The following is a 24,647-nucleotide window of genomic DNA, read 5'->3' as shown; positions in this document are numbered from 1 at the left end:
CTTATTGGATAAGGGACATTCTATTACAGAGCAAGGACATATTGTAGATGCTGAACTGATATTCCTGAAGTGATACTACCATTCCTTGGTGGTTGAGGTCCCAAAAAAAAACAAGTTGGATATGAAAACTGTTGAATCTTTCAAAGATGGCATCGCCAATTTGTTGTCAGGCAGCCATTAAAAAAAAAATCTAAGAAGCCCAGGACCACAGCCCCCAAGATTCAGGGTTTTGTTATCCAAGTTCCATGCAGCACAAATGTGAACATATGCCTCTGAAGAAACAACACACTAAGAAAGGAAGAGGAGGCTGCAGAATGTGCTAAATTTTTGGTCAAGAGAATGAAAGAAGCCAGGAACAGATTGTTAAGAGATGTAGGCTGTCCTTCACAAGAGCTTCTACTTCTAAGTCTCAGTCCAGTCAAAAGTAAAGAGTCTTGGGGCTGGAGAGGTGGCTCAGCAGTTAAGAAAACTGGCTCTTAACCTGGAAGACCCAGGTTCGATTCCTAGCATAGCAGCTAACAACTATCTGTATCTCCAGTTCCTGCTTCTGGCAACTGTGGACATTGTGTGAATGCACAGAATTACATGTAGGCAAAACACCCACGCACATAAAATAAGTAATAAAAATTTAAGTGTTATTAAGAGTAACAAATAAATGGTCAAGCCTTTAAAAAAGTCATCTATCCACATAACTAACTGTATTTTTAAATGGAGCACAAGCATTATTTTAAATGGTTTTTTCTAATAGTCTTATTATTGTGTATATGTGTCTGTCCATGTGGAAGCCACATGACAAGCTTGGGTGTTCTCCTCAAGAAGGCAATTCATTTACTTTGAGGGAAGAGTCTCTCACTGGTCTGGAACTCACCTATCAGGCTACACTAGTTGGCCAGCAGAGCAGAGATCCTTCAGTCTCCTGTTCCCTCCCACTGGAATTAAAAGCACACACCACTATATACTAAGTATTTAAAGTGGATTCTGTGGATTGAATTCAAGTCCTCATGTTTACTGACTGAGCTATCTTCCTACCCCATATTCTTAATGTCTTTGTTGTTGTTGTTGTTGTTTTGGTTTTTATTAAGGACAAGCTCTCTCTACATAGCCCTGGTTGTCCTGAAACTCAGTATGTAGACAAGGCTGGCCTTGAACTCACAGAGCTCCACCTTCCTCTGCCCCCAGAGTGCTGGGATTAAAGGTGTCAACAACCACATTCAGCTACTGATGTGTATTGTAAAACTTTAGAAAGAGTCTCAAGGTCAAATTATTGGTCAAACACTTAAAAAAGGAGCAGTAATACTTCATTTATTCTACTTCCCAGAACTGTAGCCAAGTATAAAACTGAGTATTTGACTTTTAAAATATAATTCTTATGAAGTACAGTAAGAAATGCTGCATAATAAATATGTTAATGTTACAGTATCTGAAAACCAAGGATTTATTGTAAAGCTTTAAAAATTAAAAATAAATGAAAAGGTTTATAGTTAAATAACTAGAACTAGTTACTACCTTACTTGATGAAAGCTCCATTTGTGATTCTTGAATCATTTAAAAGATATCAGAGTATACCTGAATTTATATTAATATATGTAAAGTACTCCCTAACCCTGTTACATTAAAAGTGTAATCCAGGTCCAAAAAGAAAAGATAAGCAATCTGGCTAATTATCAACCTCACTTCTGTTAGGCTAAACAACAGATCATGTAGCAGGCCTTTTCTAGGTTAGCAACTTGATACTAATAGATACCAAATTTTGCTATAAAAGGAAAATAAATTAGTAATTAAAAATAAGCCAAATGTAACAAATATACTTACTCCTTTTGTAAAGCCATGCACAATGGGGAACTGAACCCAAAGACCAAGCACATCTGTGCATCTGGGGTATAACCATTCTGCAGTAATATTTCCAAGCATTCTTCCCGTCCTCCAAACACTGCTGAGTAAACAGGACTCACTTTGTCTGGTCCAGTGTCACAAGTCCGGTCAGTAAGTGGTATTAACAAGTCCAAGATCCTTCAAATACACAAATGGGAGGAATATTTAATAGTAAATAAATGTTTTCCTTGTTCACTATTATTTGCCTTACCGTCACCATGACCTATGCTCCCAAATCCAATTTCATGTTAGATATTTCAGGACCTAGGAAATTATTTAAATACTTATTACATTAAATATAAACTGAACGAGAAATGAGGGGCTAGGGATATTGCCCAGAGATAGAGTGTTTGCCTACTATGCTTGAGGCCCTGGGTTCAATTCCCAGCACTAGAGAATGTATACTGACCAGTTGTGGTAGCACATACCTAAGCTGTCAGAGGCTGAAGCAGGATAGCCATGAGTTCAAGGCCTACCACAGATGCAAAACAAATTCTAGGAGCCACTACCTAGCATGGCTCTGTTTCACAAACAAACAAATAATAACAAAAAATAAAATGAAGTATTTTCCTTCTTAAACACTAATTAGTTTTTTAAGAGTTTTTAAAGATGGTGAGTGACAATGAAATGAGAAATTACATTTTCAATCAGAAGAATTTAAATCTGTAGTAAAATACTGCATTCTCATAAAAAATGTAATCATTAACATCTGAGGTATATTTATAAAGAAGTGGCTGCTTTTCCTTCCATAAAACAGACCTAAAATAACACGGGAGAACAACTAAAACCACAGATGGATTATCTTTGCATCAGGCTATGGAAGAAATCAGTGGCAACAGAATTCTCAAAATTGAACACAACTAAGGACACATTTCTTTGGGAGTTTTGGTATCAATTTAAAGCTAGGTATAACTGTTTAGAAGATTTTTCTAAACAAATAATCAACAATTAGAGGAAACTGATTCAAATTTTTTTATTTTTTTGTACAAGAGACAAAATTGGGTGTGGACCTGGGAAAAGCTGGAGAAGAAACGTGAATGTGTTTAAAACATCTATGAAAGCTTCAAAGAACTAATAATAATTTTAAAGAGCAAGTAGAAGAAACATCAAATGTAGAAACCAAATATTTTATTTAAAGAATGTGCGTGACACCTCTTAAATATAATAAATGTGTCTAAGTTTTAAAGATGAGCTAGAAAAACTATACTGTCAAAACACTTACAATGATCTTTGAAGACACATGCTACCTAGCAACAAAATAGCCAGCTTGAAGACTCCATTATCCTATTGTCCAAACATAATTAACAACACTAATGATATATCTAGAAAGTACTATTGTAGAATTATGACCCTAAAGACTGCAAACATGGTTTTTAAATCTGTCCACAGTGATTTATAGAGGGAAGCCTTATTCTCATTGACATAACCATGCCACTAACTATAGAATTCTCATACTCCCCATATACTCTCTCCAAAGTATACCAGTAATTCCCTATGTACTTCTAAGAAAGAGTAACAAAAGCACTCGGAGATAATACCAGACTGGGGGTGAGATTAGGTAACAAGTCTAATAAAGGGGTGAGGATGGAATGAACTACTCATCACACACAAAAGGAAGAAAGGGAGATAGTGCAAATTAGTGAGTAAGCCCATCACACTGCTTGTTGAAGATGCTTGGGATAAAAGATAAAACTAGGAGGAAAAGGAAAGGATGGCCATTAGCTGAAGAAATCCTGAGAAAACTCTGGTACCTACCCCATCTCTAGCCATTCTTCCTCAAAGGGGAAATGGAAAATTTAGAGGAGCAAAGGACATGAAAACAGCATGGGGGAGATGAGGTGTAAATTTAGGCATTCCACAAATTGGTTACAGAAAGGATTTTACTGGAGGTAAAGGGTGTGGCTCAGATCTACCCTTTATTTACTTTTCCTTCTGAAACCATTTTTATTCTATATTGAGCACTTACTTTGTATGGCCCATTTGTGCAGCGGCATGAATAGGCAATTGCCAATTGTCTTCATTACAGTAAAGATCAGGATCTGCCCCACTGGACAGCAAAAGTTCCACACACTCTATATGACCCTCTTGTGCGGCAATAAACAAGGGAGTAGCTTTGTCCAAGGCTTGACAATTGATATTTGCACCTAACACAAAACAAAACATTTAACCAATAATCCTCATAAGTGTTTTAAAAAACAAACTCGATAACATAAATTTCAAACTGCCATAAAGGCTTTCATAGTACAGCAGCTTTCACCCTTAGTGGATGCTGCTGGGGAAAATATACTTATTTTACTAACCTGTTGACAATCACTTAAATCATTTTTGTTCTCCATCATTAAGAACACAAATGATCACATTTTAGAATTCATTTTTAGACAAAAAAAATCATATTCAATGAAGGCTACCTATTCCAATTCCTCTTCCAACAAGCAAATATTTTTTAAAGATTTATTTCAGTGCATTCATGGTGTGTGTATGTGTGTGTGTGTGTGTGTGTGTGTGTGTGTGTGTGTGTGTGTGTGTGTGTGTATACACACATCAGTCCATTTTCGTGCATGTGCTTGCAAGTATCCATGAAGGCCAGAAGGGGGCGTCAGATCCCTTTGGAACTGGAGTTCATAAATAGTCTATCTAACATGAGTGCTGGATCTAACTTCCACCCTTCTGCAAGGGCAGCAGTGCTCTTAGCCACTGAGCCATCTCTCAAGACCCAAAGTATAAATGTTTTAGGAGGAAAAAAAGCTAGAAGTGGTAATAAAGGCCTATAATTCGAGCTCTTGGAATGTGATAAAAAAGACTTTTGAGTTTGAGCCTAACCTGTCTTCAAAAAAAAAAAATGAAGAAATATAAATAACATTGATGATAATTCCCTGAAAAGCATAAGTTACGACATTTTAGACTCCGATTTAAGAGGGAAGTTACCAGTAGATAGGACTGACATACATGGAATCTATAACTAAAAACTATATTGACCAGTCTTACTATTCTCCCTTTATGAGCATTGCATAGTAAAATAAACAATAAACAGGAACAATGTTTTTTAATATACCTGAGTAGATTCTAAAATAAAAACCCTGCTATTATAATACTATTATACACAGTTTTGAAAAGTCAGCCAGACATGGTGGCACATGCCTTTAATCCCAGTGCTTGGGAGGCAGAGGCAGGTAGTTCTCTGTTAATTAAAGGTCAGTTTGAGCTGGGCAGTGGTGGTGCATGTCATTAATTTCAGCACTTGAGAGGCAGAGGCAAACAATCTTTGTGAGCTCCAGACCAGCCAGGACAACACATAGAAACCCTGTCTTGAAAAAAACAAACAAACAAACAAAAGGTCAGCTTGGTCAACATAGTGAGTTTCAGTATAGCCAAAACTATATGGTGAGATCTTGTTTCCATAAGTAAAAAATACACAAACAAAAAGATTTGAGAGGTTGCAAAAGAGTTTACTTCTTGTGAAACTTTGGAAAACTAGCAGATTTCCCGAATCTTATCATCAGCAAACAACATAGTAAATCTGTTAAGACTTATGCTATCATATGATAGTGCTAATTTTTAAATTTCTCAAATACATCTCAGTATAAATACCATGAGACATCAGGGAAAATTTACTATCTTTTATTCAACATAATCTTACATAAGTAAATCTTGAACAAGCTACATGGGGTAAATTAAAGATGGTGTGGAACCTTCATGAGGTGCAATTGCAAACATGCTAGGCAACTAGAATCATCTAGACTTCAGTGCCTCTTCTGGGGTCAGCTTCAGAGACATAAACACAATCACTGAGAAAAGAGAGTCAACAGTAAGACCTGCTTTTTTCAAAAATCAACCTTCTAGTTTGAGTGACAACTTCAAAGTATCAGAAATAATAAGGAATCAGTTCCTCTAAGACTACAATTGAGGGCCGAGCGTTGGTGGTACACGCCTTTAATCCCAGCACTCAGGAGGCAGAGGCAGGCGGATCTCTGTCGAGGCCAGCCTGGCCTACAAAGTGAGTTCCAGGACAGCATCCAAAACAATACAAAGCAACTCTGTCTCGAAAAACCAAAAAAAAAAAAAAAAGACTACAATTGAAAATTTTAAAAAATAACAGACACTGGAGTCATTATTAGAAGTGAGTTACATAGTTATATTATAAACAGATCTTCATACCTTTTAATTATATAAAAATTATGATTTATTAAGTTTAGAGAGAAGAAAAATTAAAAACAAAGGTATAGGCATAAACATGCTCTAACTGTGCCACAAAATATTACTTTCTAGGTCTCTGGCCATCACTTAACACCCAGAGTCTGACATTCTTAACATTAAAATGCATCATTTCAAGAAGTAATTCAGGAATCCTCATCTTTAAGATATACGTTCATAATTTCTCAGACACCTTCACCTCGAACTTCATGAAGGTTCATTCCTTTCACTTCGAATCTTGATTTTATATAAAGATTTGTAAGAAAAAAAACAGGAATAAAAAACTATGCTGTTGTGGCATCCTGCCTTGCCAGTGAACTTGTAGCAGTGACCACACCCTTTGGGCATGCTTTCAGCTACATTCTTGACCCCTTTAAGGTAGAGTAGCGGCAGGTACATGCTCTCTTGGGCCCTGGAGAGCATCAGAAGTGCAAAGACTGCATCTTCTGGAGCTAGAAGGCCAGGTCAGTTATATACTCTTACTTGTGTAAGTTCTTCCCTAATAAAACACCTATTCATCATGAGTCTGGTGAACTCATTTAAACCCCGTCTTCACTATGCCCTGTTTTTTTGGTAAACTTTGGTGTATCTGGAGGGTTGTTTTCTTTCTGTTTTTTGAGACAGGGTCTCTCTATGTCCTACAGGTAGAACTATTCATTATGTAGACCAGTCAGCAAATACGGTGATATGTCCTTCCTCTGACTACTCCTGGTTTCTCAGCTTAGCTCTGCCAGGGCACACACCCTGAAAAGACTTTAAAGACTTCTATGGTGAATCCTTCTGGCCAAAAGATGTTACAAAATAATGTCATGTAATACCATCTTCTTTGGCAATGCTACATGTGTAAGTAGTCACAGAGAAACCTTTAGCTGGTTTATTCTGCTATTAACACAATACATGTTTTTGAATAAGCCCATTTAAATCATCAGACATTATCAAGACATAACTCTGGCCAGACCTCTGACTCACTTGGTTAAATGCTTGATGCACAAGCATGAGGCCTGGGTTCAGATCCCCAGCACTAAGGAAAAGACAGGCGAATCTGGTTATCCAGCATAGCTGAATCAGTGAGCGGCAGGCTCAATGAGAGAACCTGTCTTAAAAAAAGAAAAAAAAGTACAAAATGACTGACAAAGACACCTAATACTGAACTCTGACCATCACATTCCCATGTACATGGAGATATGCTACGCAAAACATACAACTCAAAGGCTTAATATACAAAAGGACCATGTAATAAACTAACCCTAGAGTAGGTGTGCCTGAAAAGTCACTGAACTGCAGGGAACCAGCTCAGAACCGCCATATTCCTATGCAGATCAGTGGGCAGGGTGTGTGTCATTATTGGTGACATACTTAATAAAATAACCAGGACTGACATCAACTGTATACACTTTTATTGCTACTTACATAAATTTCATCACACGATTCAGGAATCATTTCTAGGAATTGTTATAACCATGATCACCCCATAAGAAAGATTAATGGCTCTTACCAGATGAAATAAGGATGTCCAAGCTCTTGAGCTTCCCATACTGAGCAGCTACAAACAAGGGTGTGATTCCGAAATCATCCTGGCATTCTCGGTCCACTCCATGCTTAAGAAGGAGTTCTATAATCTCAGCATTTCCCTAAGTACACACATATATTTTAAGTTAGGAAACCCCTTTCTTGTGTTTTAGTTTCTTATCCTCTCAGTAAACAAAAACTTTAAGAAAAAAATGCAGTGTCTCATTTCAAAAAATAGAAAAGACATGACTAATCAGAGTACCCTACACTTCTGCATAGCCTATTAAGTATAAACATACTGGCCTCAAGCAATTTTAACCCTTAAAGTCCTATGAAGTTAGATTACTAACTCAAGCAGTAGTAAATATGTTTTCTAAACATGCAATTTCAATAAAAATATACCATCTCTCTTTACCCCACAGATTCTAATAGTTTCATAACTATGTGTCCGACATTTTAAACTTAGATAATCTCTAGAGCCCTAAGCTGCTCTGGTCACTATAGAAGCTGGCTTATTTAAAATCATCAGCAACATTTAGACTGCCTTTTCTGTGTTGTACTAATCATAAATTGCAAGCAAGTAGGAAGCAAAAACTGTCTAGGACTGTCATTTTAAAAGGGTAAGACATAATTTACATGAAAATGAAACACTAAATTCAGAGATTACCTGAAAAGAAGCCTGATGTAAGGAATTCCATCCACACATAGAATGGAACCCACTGACATCTGCTCCATGTTGAAGCAACAACTTCAGCACATCTATATGTCCACTTTCAACAGCTGAAATACAGCAGTCAGAGAGATTACAGTCAGCAAAAAGATGTCTGTGGGACTGGACATTTCTATGATGGTTCCATCATTTTATACACCTTGGAATGCACAATACTATGATGATTTCAAACATTTATCACACAACTATCTGAGGCCAATTTCGTATGCACAGGCCTTTGTGCATAAGAGGCTTAGGGCGTTGGCTCTGTGAGCCAACAAGTATGAAGACCAGAGTTCAAGTACCTAGCACCCATGTATACCTGGACTGTAATCCCAGTGATCCCACAGCTACATGGGAAACAGAGATGGATGAATCTCCAGAAGCTCAGAAGCCAGCCTGGAGTATACAGAGGTGAACAAGAGACCCTGACTCAAGCAAGGTGGGGACACCTAAGGTTCTCCTCTGTCCTCTACATTTGAACCTCCCTATACACATCTTACACATCTACATGCACAGATTTAAGATGAACTACATCCACATATATCATTTTTCAAACTACAGAAAATTGAAGGATAGAGAAAAAGAAGTCCCAGGTTGGGGAGATAGCTCAGCTGGTAAAGGCCCATATATTTTGGAGCCCAGAATTTCTATTGTCTTTTAGATGTAAGCTAATAGCTGTTGAATTCCTGGCCTTGGTAGAGAATGGCTCCTACCTAAATAACAATAGACTTGGGCCACAGCAAGTATACACCCAACCTGAAGGTTAGTGAGAGGTATTGAGGCGAAGTGCCAGAAGGCTTGAGTACTCGCTACAAAGGGGTGTCTTTAGGATTAAGGGAAATAATTGCTATCAGGTCTTTATACTAGATGTCTTCTGCCTTTAACCCCACCCTTGAATGATTACTTAAGATGATGAATCAATAAACTGGATACCTTCAATATTTACTGATTGCCCTCCTAATAAGACCAGATGTCTCTGTCTCTTCTTAACATCATTGGATAGCTAGCCTTCCCTCTATCCACACTCCCCCACTCAGGGTTGGAACCCGGGTTGTTTGGCTGATTCTGCTCACAGCCCCAAAGACATCAGTCCTCAATACCACACAAGCTTAAGGAACTAAATTTGATACCCATAACTGGAAAGATGGTTCAGTGGTTAAGAGCACAGCAGTTTTTTCAGAGGACCCAAGATCAAGTCTCAAAATCCACATATTGGCTCACAACCATCTGTAACTATAGCCACAAATTATCCTATGTCCCCTTCTGGTTTCCCCTTCTGGCACCACAAATGTGATGCACAGACATATTTAAATCCAAACAGATTTTTTAAAAGGGGGGAGGGTTGGAATAAAGAAAAACAAGACATGACAGGCAGCACTTGTTAGCACTGGAGAGTTAGAGGCAGGTAGATTCCTGAAACATACCTGAAAATGATTTCATTCACCTGGTTTTGTGATAAACAACTATAATTTAAACAAATTGTCTTCAATCAATGTCAATCATAACTGATTAGCTTAGAAACCAAATAATATGTTTATGGTAAAAATACTTCAGCAACTTAATTATTATAGTAAGGCTGAAGAAGTGTTTACTGTTTATTGGAGACATAATTAATAAAATTATACAATGTTTGGGAACTAAACTATCTTTTCCTCAACTATATGGTTACACACGCTTTTTAAACAAATGCAGTTCCGTATTTCATGTGATTCTCAATAGTAAAAATGTAACTAGGAGGCAGAGGGACCTGGAGGCAGATGAAAGCAACCGCCATCATCTCCCAGCACTGTGACCTTGCCCCTCCACCCTCCGGCAGAGAGGTGAGTCCCCAGGCCTCTTCTAGCCCAAGGCCCCCTCCTCAACTCCCCTGAACCATAACCGAAGGAACGCTCAGGCCGACGAACCCCACAGAGGGACCTGGTGTCAGAAGATGGCAGCCACCATCATCGAGCGTAATTCTGGTCTTGTCCCTCCACCTTCTGAGAGGGAGGGAGGGGGAAGGGAAAAATGGGAGGAGGGAGAAAGAGAGGAAGAGAGGGAGGAAAGGAGGGAGGGAGGAGAGGATAGAGCTTTGAACCCATACCCACCAGGAGAGGAAGAGACTCTCCCTATACCCACTGGAAGAAGAGATGGGAAGGAGACAGTATAAGAGCACATCCAACAACAGAAAAACCTATATGACACCACCAGTGTCTTGGGACTCTACACCACCAAGAAAGGACCATCCCAGTGCAGATGAAACAGAAGAGAATGACCTTAAAAACAACCTCAAGATAAAGACAGAGGCAATCAAAGACAATATGAGAAAATTCCTTAAAGAAATGGAAGAAAAAACAAACCAAATGCAAGAAATCCAGAAATCTCTTAAAGAAAGCAAGGAAAACCAAGAAAAAACAATCAAACAGATGAAGGAAACAATTCAAGCACTTCAAGACCTGAAAACTGAAATGGAGACAATAAAACACACACACACACACACACACACACACACACACACACACACACACACACACAAACTGCGGTAAGGCTGGAAATAGAAAAGCTGAATAAACAATCAAGAACTATAGATGTAAGCATAACTAACAGAATACAAGAGATGGAAGACAGAAACTCAGGCGCTGAAGATAAACCAGAGGAAATAGATTCATTGACAAAAGAAAATCTTAAATACAACAAATCCTTAACACAAACTATCCAGAAAATATGGGACACTGTGAAAAGACGAACCCTAAGAATAATAGGTATAGAAGAAGGCAAAGAAGCCAGCTCAATAGTGCAGAAAACATATTCAACAAAATCATAGAGGAAAACTTTCCCACCCTGAAGAAGGAGATGCCTATGAAAGTACAAGAAGCTTACCAAACACCAAATAGACTGAACCAAAAAATAAAAAAGTCCCCTCGCCACATAATATAATCAAAACACCAAACATACAAAATAAAGAAAGAATACTAAGAGCAGCAAAGGAAAAAGGTCAACTAACATATAAAGGGAAACCTATCAGAATTACACCTGACTTCTCCATGGAAACTCTGAAAGCCAGAAGGTCCTGGATAGATGTTCTACAAACATTAAAAGACCACAGGTTCCAGCCCAGAGTACTATTCCCAGCAAAACACTCAATCACTATGGACAGAGAAAACAAAATATTCCAAGGCAAAACCAGATTTGCACAATACGTATCCACCAATCCAGCCCTACAGAAAGTTCTAGAAGGAAAACTCCAACCGAAGGAAGTTGACTACACTCACAATAACATGGGCAATAGACAATCTTACTTTACCAGAAGCCAGAAATACTGGAAAAACTCACACACACTACCACTACCAAAACACGATCCAAATTAAACAAGAATCAACAATCAAGGGCCATTAATATCCCTGAATATCAATGGCTTAACTCACCTATAGAAATACACAGGCTAACAGAATGAACAGGAAGACAGAATCCATCCTTCTGCTGCATACAAGAAACATACCTCAGCTTCAAAGACAGATGTTACTTCAGAGTTGGGAATAGAGTTTCTGTTGGAGCCCCGGAGACCTTTAAGTTGTAGCAGAACTAAGTGGCAGTTTGAATTGAAACTATTTAAATTGAAAAGTTATTATGAACAAACTGGTCATGCATACATTGGTTCCTGGAACAGGCTAAACAAAAGGTGTTCTATAAGAAATATTTCCTTCTGTACCCGGGCCCGGTACTTTCCACTGCCCCTGTCCTCATCCCCCGCCCTGCCTAAACCGCTTTATAAAAATGAAATCTTGCTAGCTAATAAACGAAGCCTTGACGCAACTCAGACTGACTCTTTCTTTACGCGCTTGGCTTCCACTTCTCTCTCCCCCCGTTTGACTCCTACAGGTGACAACCACTCGAGACCCAGTAAATAACCTGGCCTGCTGGACGGGTCAAGTTTCCAGTCAAATGGACATAAGAAGCAAGTGGGTGTAGCTATCCTAATATCTAACAAAATAGACTTCAAACTAAAATTAATCAAAACACATGAAGAAGGTCATTTCATATTCATCATGGGAAAAATCCAACAGGATGCAAGTCTCAACTCTGAACATCTATGCCCCAAATACAAAGGCATCCACATCCATAAAAGAAACATTACTAGAACTCAAATCACACATTAAACACCACACACTTATAGTGGGAGACTTCAACACTCCACTGTCACCACTGGACAGATCCACCAGACAGAAACTTAACAAAGAAACAAAGGAAGTAACAGAGGTTATGACCCAACAGGGTTTAACAGACATCTATAGAGTAGTCCATGCAAACACAAAAGAATATATCTCCTCGGCACCACATGGAACCTTCTCTAAAATTGACCACATTCTTGGCAATAAAGCACATCTCAACAGATAAAATAAAATTAGAATAACGCTGTGCATCTTATCAGATCACCATGGCTTAAAATTAGAATTCAACATCAACACAAATTGCAGAAACCCCACAAACTCATGGAAATTGAACAATGCTCAATTGCATCACTCCTGTGTTAAGGAAGAAATAAAGAAAGAAATCAAAGACTTCCTAGAATTCAATGAAAATGAAGGCACTACATAACCAAACCTATGGGACACTCTGAAAGCAGTGCTAAGAGGAAAGTTCATAGCACTAAGTGCCCACATAAAGAAATTGGAGAGCCGGGTGTTGGTGGCGCACGCCTTTAATCCCAGCACTCGGGAGGCAGAGGCAGTCGGATCTCTGTGAGTTCGAGGCCGGGCTGGATCAACAGCCTCCAAAACAATACAGAGAAACCCTGTCTCGTAAAACAAACAAACAAACAAACAAAAAACCACCACCAACAACAACAAAAAAAGAAACTGGAGAATAGACACACTAGAGATTTAACAGAACACCTGAAAGCTCTAGAACAAAAAGAAGCAAACTCACCCAGGAGGAGTAGACACCAGGAAATAATCAAGTTGAGAGCTGAAATCAATAAAGTAGAAACAAAGAAAAAATACAAAGAATTGATGAAACAAAGAGTTGGTTCTTTGAGAAAATCAACAAGACAGACAAACCTTTATATATCCTAACAAAAAGAGAAGGAACATGCTAATTAACAAAATTAGAAATGAAAAGGTGGACATAACAACAGACAATGGGTAAATCCACAACATCATCAGGTCATACTTTGAAAGCCTGTACTCCCAATATTTGAAAATTTAAAGGAAATGGACTATTTTCTGGATAGATATCACTTACCAAAATTAAATCAAGAACACATAAACAATTTAAACAGATCTATACCCCTAAAGAAATATAAGCAGCCATAAAAAGTCTTCCAGTCAAAAACAGTTCCGAGCCAGTGCAGAATTCTACCAGAAATTCAAGAAAGAGCTAATACCAATACTCGTCAAATTGTTCCACACAATAGAAGCAGAAGGATCACTGCCAAACTCTTTTTATAAGGCTACAATTACCCTAGTATGCAAACCACACAAAGACACAACGAAGATAGGGAGCTACAGACCAATCTCCCTCAAGAACATTGATGCAAAGATACTCAATAAAATACTGGCAAATCGAATCCAAGAACATATCAGAAAAATCATACACCATGATCAAGTAGGCTTCATCCCAGTGATGCAGGGATGGTTCAACATATGAAAGTTCAACAATGTAATCCACCATATAAATAATATGAAAAAGCAAGACCACATACATGATCATCTCACAGATGCTGAAAAAGTAAACCAATAACAAACATCAAACTAAATGGAGGGAAACTCAAGGTGATTCCTCTAAAATCAGGAACAAGACAAGGATGTCCCTTTCTCCATATCTGTTCAATACAGAGCTTGAAGTTCTTTCGAGAGCAATAAGACAATAAAAGGAGATCAAGGGGATACAAATTGGAAAGGAAGAAAGTCAAACTTTCACTATTTGCAGATGAGCCAAAGACTTCAAACAGGGAACTCCTACAGCTGATAAGCACGTTCAGCAAGGTGGTTAAGATACAAAATTGACTCAAAAAAATCAGTAGCTCTACTATACATAAACAATAAAGATGCCGAGAAAGAAATCTGAGAAACATCACCATTTACAATAGCCACAAACAACATAAAATATCTTGGGGTAACTCTAACCAAACAAGGGAAAGACCTGTATGACAAGAACTTTGAGTCTCTAAAGAAAGTAATTAAAGAAGATGCCAGAAAATGGAAAGATCTCCCACGCTCTTGGTTGGTAGGATCAACATAGTAAAACTGGCAATCTTACCAAAACCAACCTACAGATTCAATGCTATCCCTATTAAAATCCCAGCATGATTCTTCAATGACCTTGAAAGAACAATCCTCAACTTTATATGGAAAAACAAAAGACCCAGGATAGCCAAAACAACCCTGTACAACAAATGAACTTCTAGACGCATCACCATCCCTGACTTCAAGTTCTATTATAGAGCTATAGTCCTGAAAACGGCTTGGTATTGGCACAAAAGTAGACAGGTAGACCAATGGAATCTAACTGAAGACCTTGATATTAACCCACACACGTTTGAACACCTGATCTTTGACAAAAAAGCTAAGATTATACAATGGAAAAAAAGAAAGCATCTTCAAAAAAGTGTTACTGGCAAAAATGGACACTGGCATGTAAAAGACTGCAAATAGAGCCATACCTATCACCATGCACAAAACTTAAGTCCAAATGGATCAAAGACCTGAACATAAATCCAGCCACACTGAACCTCTTAGAAGAAAAAGTGGGAAGCACCCTTGAAGGAATTGGTACATGAAACTGCTTCCTGAACATAACACCAGTAGCACAGACAGTGAGGTCAACAATTAATAAATGGCACCTCCTGAAACTGAGAAGTTCTTGCAAGGCAAAGGACTCAGTCAACAATACAAAACGACAGCCCACAAAATGGGAAGGTGTTTATCAGCTGCAGTAAGTTCCCTGGTAGAATTTTTGGAGTCACTTATATAAACTATCATATCATCTACAAATATCAAAAGTTTGACTTCCAATTTGTATCCCCTTGACTTCTTTTGTTGTCTTATTGCTCTAACTAGGATTTCAAGTAAGTATTAAAAAGAAATATGGAGAGAGTGGACATCCTTGTCTTGTTCCTGATTTTAGAGGAATTGCATTGAGTTTCTCTTCATTAAATTTGATGTTGGCTGTTGGTTTACTGTATATTGCTTTTATTATGTTAAGGTATGTTCCTGTTATCCCTCATCTCTCCAGGACCATTATCATGAAAGTGTGGTGGCTTTTGTCAAAGGCTTTTTCCGCGTCTAGTGAGATCATCATGTGGTTTTTCCTTTGCCGTTTATTTATATGGTGAATTACATTGATAGATTTTCGTATGTTGAACCATCCCTGCAGCCCTACATCCCTAGATCCCTTCATCCCTGCATCCTTTGATCATAGTGGATGATTTTATCAATGTTCTTGGATTTGATTTGCCAGTATTTTATTGAGTATTTTTGCATCAGTGTTCATGAGGGAAACTGGCCTGTAGTTCTCTTTCTTAGTTGTGTCTTTGTGTTTCTTGGTACCAAGGCAATTGTAGCCGCATAAAAAGAGTTTGGCAATAAACCTCCTCCTTCTATTGTGTGAACACTTTGAGGAGTGCTGGAATTAGATCTTCTTTGCAATTCTGGTAGAATTCTGCACTGAAGCCATCTGGGCCTGGGCTTTTTTTGGTTGGGAGACTGTTGATTACTGCTTCTATTTCATTAGGGGTTATAGGTCTGTTTAGATTGCTTATCTGTTCTTGATTTAATTTTGGTAAGTGATATCTATCCAGAAAATTGTCTATTTCCTTTAAATATTTGAATTTTGTGACTGGGTTACCTCACTCAGGATAGTTTCTTTTAGTACCCTCCATTTGCCTGCAAATTTCAAGATTCCATTGTTTTTTCCACTGAGTAGTACTCCATATGTACCATATTTATTTTTTCTATCTACTCTTCAGATGAAGGGCATCTAGGTTGCTTCCAGGTTCTGAATGCTGCTATGAATATAGTGGAACAGTCCTCCTTGTTGTATGTATGTGCAACTTATGGGTATATGCCTAAGAGTAGAATTGCTGGATCTTGTGGTAGACTGATTCCCATTTTCCTGAGGAATCTCCACACTGATTTCAAAAGTAGCTGTAGAGTTGTAACTCCCACCAGCAGCGGAGGAGTGTTCCCCTTTCTCTCAGCATAAACTGTCAACCGTGTTTTTTATTTTACTCATTCTGATAGGAGCAAGATGGTATCTCAGAGTTGTTTTGATTTGCATTTCCCTGATGGCTAAGAACGTTGAACACTTCCTTAAGTGTCTCTCAGCCATTTTAGACTCCTCTATTGAAAATTCTCTATTTAGTTCTGTACCCCACTTTTTAATTGGATCCTTTGGTGTTTTGCAGACTTGCTTCTTGAGTTCTTTGTAAATTTTGGAGATCAGCCCTCTGTCAGATGTGGAGTTAGTGAATATCTTTTCCCATTCTGTGGGCTGCCGTTTTGTCTTGTTGACTGAGTCCTTTACCTTATAGAAGCTTCTCAGCTTCAGGAGGTCACATTTATTAATTGTCTATCTCAGCTTGCTTCAAATGCTGGCTTAAAGTAGTCTGTCAGACTGGAGACTCAGCTAGCCACCTTGAAATCTTCCAAGCAGTGACTGTGAGGCTGGATCATCTCATCAAGTCACCTCAAAATTGTTATGAACAGTTTGCATTCCAAAGCTGATCTTTAGTTGGTGTTGTTCAGCATAATAGTGTTATCATACATAGTACTGGTGTGGGCCCTATCCTCTTTATGGAGACTTCAAAAGTTGCTGTTAGGCATGGTCATGGTTTACTGTAGAAAACTGCAAGATTCAAACCAGAAATCATGTACAGGAAGGTAGAGGAAATCTTTTTCTAGAATTGGTTAGTACTATATATGACCATTAATATCATGGCAAAAATTACGACATTAGTAGCAACACAATAGGCTTAAATATTTTTCTCTGTTCCATACCAGATGGCTCTTCTCACATGAGACAGAAGGTTTTATATTTTACTTTAACAAGCATGTGTGGATTTAGAGAAGGAGAGAGCCATACTCCAACTTCAAAGCCACCTTTGAATCTTTAATTGGACTGAGACTACAAAAAGATCATTCGTATCGTATTTCTGTATAGAAATAAGTAAACATTTGGGAAGATTAAAGAAATTTTACCCAGTTGTAAATGTGATACATCAATTTGCTCTTTTTCTTGAGACAATTTTTCTAGAGGATTTGTTATTTTGCTTCAGATGTCTCATTTATCCAGTGGTCTCTGGATTCCTTAGCTAGATAGTTCATTCTCATAAAAAAAGACATAAAAATAAATACATTCCCAAAACCTAAATTTTGGGGAAGTTCTCCTTGACAAGTTATATCTGATCAAATGAAAAACATGTTAGTTTTATAGGTTAGTTTAGATTAAACAGCCATGAGGATTGATGAACAACTACCATTTCTAATTAAAAGATATCTTGTTCAAATCAAACCTTTATCAATATTGATGACATCCATATTTTTTCTTCACCTTTGGAAACAAAGGCAAGACCTCTCCCCCAGTGTAACATACGTCTGATTTCCTTTCAGAGATCAACACATCTTTGAAGTACACTGGGTGGCTTAATTCCATAGTTTTTTTTTTCTATTATCCAGTGTCTCTCTGCAGCTGTTTTTCCTTTCTCATTAACATTCACAAAATTCAAAGTTAATAAAGCACTATGCAATCTATTTGGGGGTTCCTTATCATCCCTTTATGTTTATTTAGCACTTCCTTTAAAGTCCAATTTGATCTTTATATAACTGCCTGTCCTGTAGGATTGTGTGTATACATGATGCTCTATATTATAATAACTAAAGTCTCTTTCATTTTCTTAGAGATATATGCAGGAACATTGTTTGCCTTTATTGTGCTGGTATAGCCATGATAGCCATAACTTGTAGCAAATGTGTAATTACAGAATCTGCCTTTTCCAAACTCAAAGTAGTTGACCATTGAAAACCTGAACAAGTATCAATGGTGTGGTGTACATATTTTAATTTTCCAAGTTTAAAAAAATAGAACACATCCATCTGTCATTCCTATGAGTACCCTTTGGGTTACTTCATGCAGTTAGTGGCGTTTGGTTATATAACAAACAAGTAGGACATTTCCTTGGCTTGTTGGCATGTGATGGAAAAGTCTTTTTTCAAACCTTTGTTATTAACATGTGTTTTATGAAATTCACAGGCCTTCCTTTAGCACATTTCTTATCAATAGTTGATCAGTCTCATCACTGCCTTGTGCTAGTGGGTCTTGAATCTTGTCCCAAGCATTCAATCTTATATGGCCTCTAATTTATTCACAATCTGAACTGTAGAAAAGTTCAATGATTTCATTAAATCAGTTTCTTGTTCTCATCATTTACATATGTTTCCAGAGATTTAATATTCTCATCCTGAGAGATTATTTGTACAGCACGAAGATTGCCTTCCAAAAAAAAATGTTATATATACAAGCGTATTTGGTCATTTATAGAAGTCTGCCAAAATATGTTTTCTGCTTCCTCCTTGGGATTTTGGTTCATCCTTCAAAGCTTATGATATTTAATAATAACACTGGGTTTCCCAATTGTTCTGGGGAGGATTGTCCTTCACAGTGACTGGGAATGATAGGACTAATTTCGACATGGTGATCTTCGAGAGGGCCCCCAAAGAGTTTCCAGATGTTAAACAGTTACCTTGCTTGTCTCTTGTTCATCCACATTCATTGGTCCAGTGTTGGCCTTTGCTGTATCTTCTATATAATCCAGAAAGTTAGAGCCTTCTATTTGGGTTATTCCCACAAGAGGCATCACTTCTAGGAATGCCTAGTCTACAATTTCTTCTTAGACGGCCTATTCTACCACAATTAAAGCATTTGCTATTTTGATGTCTCCTCATACCTTTGGAGATCACTTCTTCTACCCAAGCCTTAGTACCATAACCCAAAGACTCAACATTGGCTATGTTCAAGATCCATTCATCCATTGGTACTGATCTGATCTTTAAATTGCAATCTAAATTAGCATTTTCAAAAGGTAAAGAGTGTTCATCCATCTTCTAGACCTGCTACCCCTATTTGTACAGTTTTGTTCAATCTTTGCAAAAAGTCACTAAAGGGTTCTTTGTGGCCTTGTATAACCTCAGTATATGACTCATTTCTTTTTCCTGGTTCTTGAATCTTGTCCCAAGCATTCAAGGCTACTGTACGGCATAGGGATAAGATATGTTCATTGTATGTAGCTTGAGTATCTGCATCTGCATAATGGCCCTTACCCAACAATCTGATCTTGGGAAGCTTCATTACCTTTGAATCTGCCTTGATATTCAAGGGCCTTGGCCTCTTCCATCCAATACGACTTCTGCTGAAGCTATGGACCATGTTCTAGAACAGCTGACACTAATTGAAGCCAGTCACTTGGAGTTATTCTATCTTGTAGCCCTTGCCTTTACTAATTGCCTCACATATAGTGAATGCTTGCCAAAAAGAAACTACTGCTTCCTTAATATCTTTTAAGTCTTTCATGGGTATAGGCTCTCATTTGCATTCTGCATATCCTTCTGGGTGTTCCACCATTTGCTGGCTTTGAGTAATAAATAGTAACAGGATAGAACATAGCAGGTGATGATGAAGATACAACATTTGGTATATCAACATCATCTCTGACTCTGAAAGCTACTAGCTATGTTAAATCTTTTTTATTCTCTTTAGTTTGTACCTTAAGTCTTGGTGTATCAATTTTAAGAAGGTCTTATATGGCCTCTAATTTATTCACAATCTGAACTGTAGAAAAGTTCAATGATTTCATTAAATCAGTTTCTTGTTCTCATCATTTACATATGATTCCAGAGATTTAATATTCTTATCCTGAGAGATTATTTGTACAGCACGAAGATTGCCTTCCAAAAAATGTTATATATACAAGCTTGTCATTTTTTCTGTTAAGAGTTCAATGCCATGTTCCATTTCATGAATTCTCTTTGTCAACTTGTGATTGTCATTTCAATTGGAGAAATCCTTTGTGCTAAGCTCTCATTACCAGTCTGTAAAGTCTGTATCTTTTCTATAAGTTCCTCAGTCTTAGCACTATTATCAAACCATTTCTTTTAGGATGAATAACCAAGTTAACCACAAATATGGCTAAGAGTGTATACATCCCAGGTATGTCATATACCTCTTTTAAAATTCCATCCATGTAGAAGCAAAAAGATTTTTAAATTCCTGGATGGTAATACCATTGTTGTACCAACAGTTAACAAATTATAAGAAAAAAATAGTAATTAATTCACTTACTAACTAAAATGCAAAAATATCCAGTAATTTACCTCAAATTAAATCATCAGAAATTTGTGCATGCCTATTATGGTCTTTGAGTTGCAATAATGGTATTTGGCCATCTGGTATACAACCTGATGTACCACCAAAGCAGCCCAAGCACAATGAAGCTCCAGTCTGACTTTTTCCAATGTTGTCCAACCTTTGGATTCTAAACAAAAAGCGTAAACAAAACAAACCTAACGTTTTTTTGTTAACAAGAAAGGGAAAAAAGAAGCAACCTATATGCACTGATTGCCACTCACCAATCACAATGTAGCCTGCTAAAGCCGTACACTACAACTGTATGGCCAGTGCACAGAGAATGTGCCAGCAGGTATGTGGCAGATACACAGTGGGTGTGTGGCTGGCTGAAGCTATGAGCCAGATGGGATGTGTCAGCTCTGGGAAGTCTCCAGGTCTGGGAATGTGTCCCTTAGTCTAAATAATAGCAAGGGCAAACCACCAAAGTCAAAGGCAAAGATTATAGGAATAGTGTAAGCTGCTGGTGCTGGGTGGAGTGGAGTAGCAGGAAATCTGGCTTGGCCTATTTGGCTGAGAAGGCTCACAGCAGTTGGCAGCTTTCTCTGGGCCAGACTGGGACCCTCGTGGAACAATTTATCCCTGTCCTGCCATTAATGTTCTGCCCACATTGGGTGTCAAAATTTAAATGGAGTTCGTATAACTGGTCTAAGTAATAAAAACTTGGAGTCAGATATAGAGGAAAATGGGGAGAGATCAGAGAGAAGGAGCAAACCACTGACACATCTTACCTCCTTAGTGTCTCAGCAGACAAGAGAGCAACTTCCTGTTCCTCCCTGCTTGTATCATGTTTTCTCCCAGCTACCTTACTTCCTGTCTTCTCTATATATCTCCAGCTCTCTATGGTTAGCTAGTGGCAAACTCCATTCTCTGACATTCAGACAGGCTTTATTTATGCAAGCAAGGTATCACCACACTACTATCTAACAAAAATAGACTTCAAACTAAAGTTAATCAAAAGAGATGAACAAGTACAATTCATATTCATCATAGGAAAAAAATCTATCAGATGAAGTCTCAGTTCTGAACATCTATGCCCCAAATACAAGGAAAATCACATTTGTGCAAAGAACATTACTAAAGCTGAAATCACACAGTAAGCCCCACGACTAATACTGACAGACTTTAACACCCCACTCATACCACTAGACAGGTCTCCCAGACAGAAATGTAACAGAGAAGTAAGGGAACTAGCATGTTATGACTCAAATGGACTTCACAGACAACTACAGAACATTTCATCCCAAAGCAAAAGAATATACCTTCTTCTCAGCACCTCATGTAACTTTCTGTACAACTGACCACATACTCAGTAACAAAGTAAACCTCAATAGATACCAAAAAAAAATGGAATAACCAATGTATCTTATTGGATCTTGATGGCTTGAAGTTTTAATTTAACAACAACACAAATTGCAGAAAGCCTATAAACTCATGGAAATTGAACAATGCTCAACTGAATTAACACTGGGAAAAGGACAAAATAAGAAATTGAAGATTCCAAGAATTCAACAAAAATGAATGAACAACATACCCAAACTTATGGGACACTATGAATGTAGCTTGAAGAGGAAAGTGCATAGCACTAAGTGCCTACATAAAGAATATGGAGAAATTTCATCACACTAGCAACTTAACAGCATACCTGAAAGCACTAAAACAAAAAGTAGCAACTTCACCCAGGAGTAGATGCCAGGAAATAATCAAGTTGAGGGTTGAAATCAATAAAATAGAAACAAAGAATCAATGAAACAAAGAGTTGTTTCTTCAAAACACCGTTAGCCAGATAGACAAGTCTTTATCCAAACTAACCAAAGGATAGAGAGAGAATATCCAAATTAACAAAATCAGAAATGAAAAGGGGATATAACAACAGACACTGAAAATCCAGAGAATCAATGGGTCATACTTTGAAAAACTGTGCTCCACAAAATTGGAAAAGACAATCAAGAATAGATAGACAATTTAAATAGACTTATAACCCTGAAGGAAATAGAAGCAGTCATGAAAAGTCTCCCAACCAAAAAAGCCCAGGGTCAGATGGTTTCTCCATACAATTCTACCAAAATTTCAAAGATGACCTAAAACCAATATTCCTCAAATTATTTCACACAACAGAAACAAGGAGAATATCTTCAAACTGTTTTTATAAGGTAAATTTACCCTGCCATCCAAACCACACAAAGACACAACTAAGAAAGAGAATTACAGATCTATTATCCTCGTGAACATTGATGCAAAAATACTCAATAATAACATTGACAAACTGAATCCAAGAACATATCAAAAAAAATCAGCCACCATGATCAAGTAGACTTCATCCCAGAGACGCAGGGATGGTTCAAAATAAAAAATTCTGTCAATGTAAGCCACCAATTAAAAAATATGAAGAAAGCCGGGTGGTAGTGGTGCATGCCTTTAATCCCAGCACTCAGGAAGCAGAGGCAGGCGGATCTCTGTGAGTTTGAGGCCAGGCTGGACCGACAGCCTCCAAAACAATACAGAGAAACCCTGTCTCGTAAAACCAAAAAAAAAAAAAAGAAATATGAAGAAAAAAAAAACATGATCATCTCGATAGATGCAGCAAAGGCCTTTGACAAAATTCAACACCCCTTCATGATGAAAGTCCTGAAGAAATTAAGGACACAAGAGACATAGCTAAGCATGATAAAGGCAATTTATAACAAACCTACAGCTAACATGAAATTAAATGGAAGGTCAAAACAATTCCCCTAAAATAAGGAATAAGACAAGGCTGTCCACTTTCTCCATATCTACTTAATATAGTACTTGAAATTTTAGCTAGAGCAGTAAGACAACTAAAAGAGATCAACAGGATACAAATTGGAAAGGAAGAAGACAAAGTGTTGTGATTTGCAGATGACAGTAAACTAAATTACCCTAAATATTCCACATGGAACTCATATAGCTGATAAACACTTTCAGAGAAATGGCTGGATATGAGATTAGCTCAAAAAATAAGTAGCCATTGTATACACAAATAACAAACATACTGAAAAAAGAAATCAGGAAAACAACACCTTTCATGATAGCCTCAAACAATACAAAATATCTAGGATTGGGTACCTCTAACCAATCAAATGACAGAGTTGTATATAAAAACTTCAAGTCATGGAATAAATATTAGAAGATGGATGGAAAGATCTTCATTTCCATGGATCAGTAGGAATGACACAGTAAAAATGGCCATTTTACTAAAAGCATTCTTTAGATTCAATGCAATCCCCATCAAAACCCCAACACAATTCTTCACAGATCTTGAAAAGACGTTTCTCAAATTCAATGGATAAACAAAACAACCCAGGAGAGCTAAAACAATCCAGAACAATAAAAGTAGTGCTGGAAGTCTCACCATTTCTGACTTCAAGTTTAACTACAGAGCTATGGTAATAAAAACCACATGCTACTTGGAATCAAACTGAAGACCTGTAAATAAATCCACAAACATATAGGGATATGACTTTTTATAAGGAAGCTATACTCTGGGGAAAAAAATAGCATCTTCAACAAATGGTGCCAGTCAAACTGGATACCTGCATGTCAAAGGATGCAAATAAATTGATACTTATCACCCTGAACAATACTTAAGTCCAAGCGGATCAAAGACCTCAACATAAAAACATAAAACCAGGTATACTGAACATACTACAAGAGAAACTGAGAAAGAACCTTGAATATACTGTGTCTCAGGAGAAGACTTTCTGAACATAATATTGATGGGACAGATAATAAGTTCAATGGGACCTCATGGAACAGAAAAGTTTCTGTAATACAAAGGACACATCAATAGGACAAAGCAGCAGCCTACAAAATGGAAAAAGACTTTTATCAACTTCAAATACCATAGAGGACTAATATCCAAAACATACAAAGAACTCAAGAAACTAGATGTCACTCAGCAGCAGCAGCAGCAGCATCCAGTGAGGGAGGAAGGCAGCAGTGGAGGGAGGGCAGGAGTATACCTGAT

At 37.6% G+C, this 24,647-nt stretch overlaps 1 protein-coding gene across 4 annotated transcripts in view; it reads right to left on the bottom strand.

The window, feature by feature from the left end:
- The window catches only part of Asb3 (ankyrin repeat and SOCS box containing 3), a 130,284-nt gene that overhangs the window by 37,961 nt on the left and 67,676 nt on the right, over nucleotides 1–24,647 (bottom strand). For all 4 annotated transcript variants that reach the window (XM_040733210.1, XM_040733212.1, XM_040733211.1 and 1 more), the window contains 4 exons: nucleotides 8,240–8,352; nucleotides 7,559–7,694; nucleotides 3,839–4,016; nucleotides 1,813–2,010 (listed from right to left, as the gene is read on the bottom strand). In XM_040733210.1, coding sequence (XP_040589144.1) covers nucleotides 1,813–2,010; nucleotides 3,839–4,016; nucleotides 7,559–7,694; nucleotides 8,240–8,352 — 625 coding nt within the window. The remainder of the gene's footprint in view (nucleotides 1–1,812; nucleotides 2,011–3,838; nucleotides 4,017–7,558; nucleotides 7,695–8,239; nucleotides 8,353–24,647) is intronic.

The sequence above is a fragment of the Mesocricetus auratus genome, unplaced genomic scaffold, assembly GCF_017639785.1.
Source record: "Mesocricetus auratus isolate SY011 unplaced genomic scaffold, BCM_Maur_2.0 Super-Scaffold_100029, whole genome shotgun sequence".
Lineage (NCBI taxonomy): Eukaryota > Metazoa > Chordata > Mammalia > Rodentia > Cricetidae > Mesocricetus > Mesocricetus auratus.
The sequence above is the reverse complement of the archived record's forward strand: the minus strand, read 5'-3'. Positions and strand labels throughout refer to the sequence as shown.